At 64.6% G+C, this 7,841-nt stretch overlaps 1 protein-coding gene and 1 long non-coding RNA gene across 2 annotated transcripts in view; one reads left to right on the forward strand and one right to left on the reverse strand.

The window, feature by feature from the left end:
• Positions 1-669: 669 nt before the first annotated feature.
• On the forward strand, positions 670-2,775 carry LOC146585654 (uncharacterized). Its single transcript, XR_014897962.1, has 3 exons — positions 670-796; positions 1,771-1,874; positions 2,397-2,775. It is a non-coding gene; the product is annotated as an uncharacterized LOC146585654 (long non-coding RNA).
• A 1,412-nt stretch (positions 2,776-4,187) lies between these two features.
• Positions 4,188-7,841, reverse strand: part of LOC146585655 (tenascin-X-like) — a gene marked incomplete at its 5' end in the record, with an annotated part of 17,408 nt that continues 13,754 nt past the window's right edge. The window contains 4 exons of the mRNA XM_085322537.1: positions 4,188-4,418; positions 6,116-6,279; positions 7,016-7,177; positions 7,629-7,725. Coding sequence (XP_085178663.1) covers positions 4,338-4,418; positions 6,116-6,279; positions 7,016-7,177; positions 7,629-7,725 — 504 coding nt within the window. The remainder of the gene's footprint in view (positions 4,419-6,115; positions 6,280-7,015; positions 7,178-7,628; positions 7,726-7,841) is intronic.

Genomic DNA, 7,841 nt, shown 5'->3' on the forward strand with positions numbered 1-7,841 from the left:
AATGCACACACCATGCACATGCAATGCACGTGCTATGCACACGCAAAGCGCGTGCTGTGCACATTGCATGTATAGGTCACGCACACACTATGCACATGCCATGTACACACAATGCACATGCTATGTACATGCAGTACACACACTATTCGCATGCAATGCACACACCATGCACATGCAATGCACGTGCCTTGCACATGCAATGCACATGCCATGCACACCTGAAGCACACACTGTGCATAAGCCATGCACATGCCATGCACTCGGCACACGCATGCTGTGCACCTGGCACACACATGCCTGGCACATGGTGTGCAATACACACACTACGCACGTGCAACGCACATGCTATGCACATGCAATACACATGCTGTGCATGCTCTAGGCAAATGCAATGCACACGCCATACACATGCTATGCACATGCCGTGCACACGCTGTTCACATGCCATGTGMACGGTGTGCACATGTCTTGCACATGCAATGCACACGCAAAGCACAAGCCTTGCACACACGTGGCACTGCAGGGGGGGAGGTGTTGCACACGTGCCTGATGGGGTGGCTGCACGTGCATGATGCCAGCGGGTGCAGCGGCCGCGGGTGCCTCGCACGCGCGCGTGTACAACGGCTGCAGGCACCTCGCACACGCGTGACGCCGGCGCGTGGCAGGTGGCGGCGGGCGCCCGGGCCGAGGCGGCCGGCGGCTCCCGGCGCCTCCTGGCCGCCATCGTCGGCGAGAGCCTGCGGCTGCGGCCGCCGGCCCCCCTGGCGCTGCCCCACCGCGCCTGCACCCCCACCAGGTACCCAGTACACACCAGTATGGGGCAGGGTGGAAGCTCCCAGGGTGGCCCAGGAAGCCTGGGGTTACTGTGGGGAGGGGCAGGAGGGTCTCCAGTGCATCCCAGTCTCCTCCCAGTCCCTTCTCAGTGTAACCCAGTGCCTCTTGGTCCCTCCCAGAAAATCCCAGTTCCTCCCAGTACATCCCGGTGCTTCCCAGTCCCTTCTCAGTACATGCCAGTGCATTCCAGCCCCCTCCCAGTGCTGCCCAGTATCTCCCCAGTGCTCTCCCAGTGCATCCCAGTCCCTTTCCAGTCCATCCCAGCCCCCACACAGAGCCTCCCAGTACCTCCCCAGTGCATCCCAGCCCCTCCTAGTCACTTCCCAGTACATCCCAGTGCCACCCAGTATCTCCCCAGTGCATGCCAGTGCCCTCCCAGTCCCTTCCCGTACATCCCAGTGCATCCCAGTCCCTTCCCAGTGCATCTCAGTCCTTTTCCAGTCTCTCACAGTACATCCCAGGCCCTCCCAGTGCCTTCCCAGTGCCTCCTAGTACATCCCCAGTCATCCCAGTCCCTTCCCAGTGCATCCCAGTACATTCCAATGCACCCCCAGTTCCTCCCCAGTGCATCACAGTCCTTCCCAATTGCTCCCAGTGCATCACAACTGCCTCCCAGTGCCCCCCCAGTATCCTCCCAGTCCCCTTCCAGTCCCTTCCCAGCCTCTTCCAGTCACTCCCAGTGCCTCTCAGTCCCCTCCCAGTGCCTCTCAGTTGCTCCCAGTGCCTTCTAGTACCCTCCCAGCACCTTTCAGACCCTTCCCAGTCTCTCCTAGTGGCCCCTAGTCACTCCCAATGCCTTCCAGTCCCTTCTCAGTGCCTCCCAGTCACTCCAGTACCTCCCAGTACCTTTCTGGTCCCCTCTCAGCACCTTTCAGTCCCTTCACAGTCTCTCCCAGTCTCTCCCAGTCTCTCCCAGTGGCTCCCTGTGTCTCGCAGCATCGCGGGGATCCCGGTGCCCCGCAACTCCCTGCTCATCCCCAACCTCTTCGCCGCCCACCACGACCCCGACAAGTGGCACCGGCCCGAGGACTTTCTGCCAGGTGCGCCGGAYGCCTGGGCCCCTCCCGGACACCTGGGCCCCTCCCAGTCACCAGGGCCCTCTCCCCGGACTCCTGGGCCCCTCCCTGGACTCCTGGGTCCCTCCCAGACTTCTGGGTCCCTCCTGGGTGCCTGGGCTCCTCCCAGTCACCAGGGCCCCCTCCCCGGACTCCTGGGCCCCTTCCTGGACTCCTAGGCCCCTTCCTGGACTCCTGGGCCCCTCCCAGTCACCAGGGCCCCCTCCGTGGGCTCCTGGGCCCCTCCTGGACTCCTGGGCCCCTCCCAGTCACCAGGCCCCTTCCCTGGGCTCCTGGGCCCCTCCTGGACTCCTGGGTCCTTCCCCAGACACCTGGGTGCCTTCCTGGATGCCTGGGCCCCTCCCAGACTCCTGGGTCCCTCCCGGACTCCTGGGCCCCTCCTCAGACACCTGGGTCTCTCCTGGACACCTGGGTCCCTCCCAGATGCCGGGGCCCTTCCCGGATGCCTGGGCCCCTGATGCCTCCTCCCTCAACCCCACCCCACAGAGCGGTTCTTGGCGGCGGCGCCAGGCCGGGCACTGGTGCCCTTCGGCTGTGGGGCCCGGGCCTGCCTGGGCGAGGGGCTGGCRCGTGCCGAGCTCCTTGTCTTCTTGGGCCACATCCTGCGCCGCTTCCGCCTGGAGCCACCGGCGCCCGGCGTCCTGCCAAGCCTGGAGGTCACGGCGGGCACCGTGCTGCGTTGCCGCCCGTTCCGCGTGCGCCTCATCGCCCTGGAGCCCTGAGGCCCATCCGGATGCCTGGGCCCACTCAGGCGCTTGGGCCCGCTCGGATGCCTGGGGCCTCCCAAATGCGTGGGCCCGCTTGGACATCTGGGCCCACTCAGGCACCTGGGGCCTCCCAGATGCCTGGGACCACCCGGACACCTGGGGCCTCCCAGATGCCTGGGACCACCTGGACACCTGGGCCCACTCAGGTGCCTGGGACCACCTGGACACCTGGGCCCACTCAGGTGCCTGGGCCTGCTCAGACATCTGGCGACCTCCAGACACTTGGGCCTGCTCAGACACCTGGGCCCACTCGGGCAGCTGGGCGTGCTCAGATGTCTGGGCCTGCCCAGACACCTGGGGACTCCCAGACACCTGGGTCTGCTCGGACATCTGGGACCACCTGGACACCTGGGCCTGCTCGGACATCTGGGGACCCCCAGACACTTGGGCCTGCTCAGACACCTGGGCCCACTCAGGCACTTGGGCCCGCTCGGATGTCTGGGACCTCCCAGATGCCTGGGCCCACTTGGACATCTGGGCCCACTCAGGCACCTGGGGCCTCCCAGATGCCTGGGACCATCTGGATATCTGGGCCTGCCCGGATACCTGGGGATTCCCAGACACTTGGGCCTGCTCAGACACCTGGGCCCACTCAGGCACTTGGGCCCGCTCGGATGTCTGGGACCTCCCAGATGCCTGGGCCCACTTGGACATCTGGGCCCACTCAGGCACCTGGGGCCTCCCAGATGCCTGGGACCATCTGGATATCTGGGCCTGCCCGGATACCTGGGGATTCCCAGACACTTGGGCCTGCTCGGACATCTGGGTCTACTCAGACATCTGGGCCCTCTTGGACACCTGGGCATGCTCAGATGTTTGGGCCCACTCAGACGCCTGGGCCTGCCCAGACACCTGGGGACTCCCAGACATCTGGGTCTGCTCGGACATCTGGGACCACCTGGACACCTGGGCCTGCTCAGGCGCCTGGGCTTGCTCAGACATCTGGGTCTGCTCAGACATCTGAGCCTGCCTGGTTGCCCGGGCCTGCTCAGACGCCTGGGCCTGCCCAGACACCTGGGCACTGCCAGATGCCTGGGCCCACTTGGACACCTGGGTCCGCTCAGACATCTGGACCCACTCGGATGTCTGGTCCCACTCAGACATCTGGGGCCTCGCAGACGCCTGGGCCCGCAGGGACACCTGGGCCTGCTCAGATATCTCGGACCTCCTGGATGCCTGGGTCCACCCAGACATCTGGGCCTGCTCGGACGTCTGGGCCCGCTCAGACGCCTGGGACCTCCCGGATGCCTGGGCCCATCCAGACACCTGGGAGTGCCCAGACACTCGGACGCCTGGGCCCACCCGGCCACCGAAACACCTCGGGGCCACGCGGATGCCTGGGCCCGCATGGACCCCGGACACCTGGGTCCACCCTCCGCTGCCTAAACGCCTGGATTCACCTCTGCTCTTTGTGCCCGGACGCCTGGGTCCCCCTGGATGCCTGGGCCCAGCCTATGCCCACCCGGACACCTGGGCCCCTCGGACGCCTGGGCCCCTGCACGGCAGCACCTTCAGTCGCTCGCAGCTTTTATTGCTCTCCCATAAAGGCTTCACCCGCCCCGGCCTCCTTCCTCGGCGCCGCCAGGACGCCTGGGCCCTTCCCTGGATGCCGGGGCCCTCTCCCCGGATGCCTGGGCCCCTTCCGGACGCCTGGGCCCGCTCAGTCGCGCTGTGGCCGCAGCTTCATCTCCGTGAAGGGGATGGAGAACTCGAAACCCTTCCAGGGAAACCAGTTGATGCCCTAGAGGAGAGCCGGAGACACCCCCTGCCATCAGCCCAGCCCTATAGGTGCCTATAGGGGCTCTATAGGGGCCTTGAGACACTGCCCTCCCCAGGCCCTGCCATAGGGTCCCCCCTGCCGCCCCAAACCCTTTTCCGTAGCCCCGAGAGGCCCTTCTGTAGCCCCATGGGCCCTCCATGGTCCCTATAGCCTCACTATAGCCCCCTATAGCCCTAGCGCTAGCCCCATATGTACCCCGGCAGCCACAGGTGGAGCTATGGGGCTCCCAGTTCTCATATCACCCCTATAGGATCCCACACACACAGTGAACCCCTGGTATAACCCCCCCACCCCATAGGCTCTCCTCTAGTCCCAACAGGTCCCTTTATGGCTCCTATAGCCCCCGATGGCTCCCAGTGGCATGGCCATAGGGGCCAGCAAGGGTTGGCGTGGGCCCAGTAGAGGCCCCGTAACTCCCCTATAGCTCCCTGTAGTACCCTTATGGCCTCCCCATAGCCCTCCTAGATACCCTATAGCCCCCCCCAAAAGCCCACTATAGTCCCTCATAGGCCTTCTATAGCCCTCTATAGCTGTCCATAGACCTCCTGTGGGCCCCTCATAGCACCCCTGTGGCCTCCATAGCCCCCTGTAGCCAGATATAGCCCCCCATAGCACACCTATGGTCCTCTCTAGCCCCCTTGTAGCCCCTAGAGCCCTTACATATCTCCTAAAGCCCTCCTATATCCCTCAAATAGCCCTCCAGAGCTCTCTATATCCCCCATAGCCCCTATATACCCCATACTCCTATAGCCCTCGTAGCTCCTATAGCTCCCTGCAGCCCTTATATCCTCCCTATAGCTCCCTACATCCCCCATGCCCTTCTATAACCCCTCATAGCTCCCCTGTAGTCCCTATACATTCCAGAGCCCTGGAGCCCCTATACTCCCCATATACTCCCCATAGGGCTCCCATAGGGCTCCCAGACCCCTCTATGGCACCTGGTGGTTGCAGGTGGTGCTGTAACCCCCGTAGGGACCCCTACAGCCCCCATACTCCACCACACCACATAGCTCCCATGGGCCCATAGTCCCCATAAGGTTCCCTCTAGGGGTTCCTCATACCCCCATAGGGCCCTGGCAGCATCTAGTGGTTGTGGGAGGCGCTGTAGCCCCTATAGTCCCCGTAGGGTCCTCCATAGTCCCCACAATACCTATAGCCCCCATAGTGTCCTGGTGGCACTTGGTGGTCATAGGGGTGCCGTAGCCCCTATAGCCCCCATAGGGTCCCCCACAGCCCCCATAGGGTCCCCCATAACCTCCATAACTCCCCATAGCCTCCCTAGCCCCCATAGGGTCCCCCACAGCCCCGACAGGGCCCAGGCACCCCTGGTGGTGGGGGGGGGCATGCTGTAGCCCCCATAACCCCCATAGGGTCCCCCACAGCCCTCATAGGGCCTGGAACACCTGGTGGTCACAGGCCATGCTGTAGGCCCCATATCCCCCCACAGGGTACCCCATAGCCCCCATAGGGACCCCCACAGTGTAGCCAATAGCCCCTATAGGGTCTCCTATAGCCCCCAAAGGGGCGGTACATCTGGTGGTCATGGGGCATGCTGTAGCCCCCATAACCCCTATAGGGTCCCCCAGAGCCCTCATAGGATCCCCCAGAGCCCCCATAATGCCCCATAGCCCCTATAGCCCCCATAGGGCCCAGCGCACCTGGTGGTCATGGGGGGTGCCGTAGCGCCCGTTGAGGTTGGCGTAGTGGCAGTTGCGGTACCACCAGGCRCCGGTGTAGGACACAGCGCAGGGACGGGGACGTCCCCGGAGACCCCGGTCACGCGTGGAGAAGGGGCTGCCGGCGTGGTAGCCCAACGCGTCCCCTGCGAGGGGCCACCACGTCACCGGTGTCACCACCATCACCAGTGTCACCACCATCACCGACGTCATCGGTGTCACCCAGGACCACCCACCCCCATGTCCCCACCTRGTAGCTAGGGGACACCACAGTGGCACACAGGTCATTGTGTCACCAGGACCAAGCATCACCCTGTCACCCATCCCCACCGGGTCTGCAGGTGCCAGGAAGCCCCATGTCTCTGGAACGGGGACCTCCCCCCACCCCAGGACCCCCAGGTCTCCACCCCAGACCCTCAAGTCAATGGGATGAGATCTCTAGGACCCACGCTATGGGTTTGGGACCTCCAGGACCCCCATGGGACAGGGACCACAGACCCTGCTGTGCGACAGGAACCCCCTGGGACCTCCACAGCAGCCAGCTGGGGACCCTCAGGGTGCCCRCATCACTGGGGTAGGACCCCATTGGATCCCACAATGGGGTGGGACACCCCCTTCCCATATCCCTCCATGGGGACCCCCAGACCCACACATCTATGGGACAGGGATTCCAGGGACCCCCATGTCCCCATCATAGGGACACCAGACCCCCATAGCTAGGAGATGGGAACCTCCAGGACCCACATATCTATGGGACAGGGACACCCAGGACCCATTCCAGATTTTGGGGACCTCTAAGACCCCCATGTCCCCAGAACCCCAGACCCCACCATGGGCCAGGTCCCTGCCCCCAACCCCACCACGTCCCCTGTGTCCCCGCACCAGCAGTGCCACTGTAGGCGCCCAGGTGGAGGCGGAAGTCRTCCTCAGGGCCGGCAACAGCAAAATCGCGGTAGTGGGCGAAGACGGCTTCGCCTGGTGCCCGCAGGTCCACCCGCAGCTCCGTGGGGCGCCCCCAGGTCAGCGCGTGCAAGGCTTCGTTGCCTGCGGCCAGACATCGGGGTCCCATGGGGCTCCCGGCGCTACATGGATGCCTGGGACCCTCCTCAGATCCACCCGGATGCCTRGGTCCCTCCCATGGGCCACCCAGAYGCCTGGGTCCCTCAGGGCTGCCAGGGCCCTGGGGATCTCCACAAGGTTGCCCAGATGCCTGGAACCCTCCCCAGATGCCACCTGGAGTCCTTCCCAGGGGCCACCCAGATGCACCAGGATGCCTGGGTCCCTCAGGGTTACCAGGGCACTGGGGGTCTCCACAAGGTTGCCCGGAACCCTCCCCAGATGCCACCTGGATACTTGAGTCCTTCCCAGGAGCCACCCAGATGCACCCAGACACCTGAGTCCCTTCCCTCAGCAGGGCTCCCAGGTCCCTCCCAGTGGCTCGGTCCCCCCACCCCCACCCCGGACACCTAGGTGCCCCGGACACCTGGGCGCTCACCGAGCCAGAACTCCTGGGAGAGGTTGCCGAAGCCGCGGGCGTAGTCAGCCCAACCCCGCCAGAAGTCAGTGAGGCCGTTCATGCGCCGCTGGAAAACCTGGGGGGGTCCCGGGGGTCAGAGACCCCCTCGACCCCTGGGACCCCTCCACAGGGATCCATGTTGCCCCCCATGGTAGTGCCTCCCATGACCCCCCCATTACCCCCTTTGCCCCC

This window comes from Rhea americana, unplaced genomic scaffold, assembly GCF_003343005.1.
Source record: "Rhea americana isolate MKP2758 unplaced genomic scaffold, rheAme1 scaffold_788, whole genome shotgun sequence".
Classification (NCBI taxonomy): Eukaryota; Metazoa; Chordata; class Aves; order Rheiformes; family Rheidae; genus Rhea; species Rhea americana.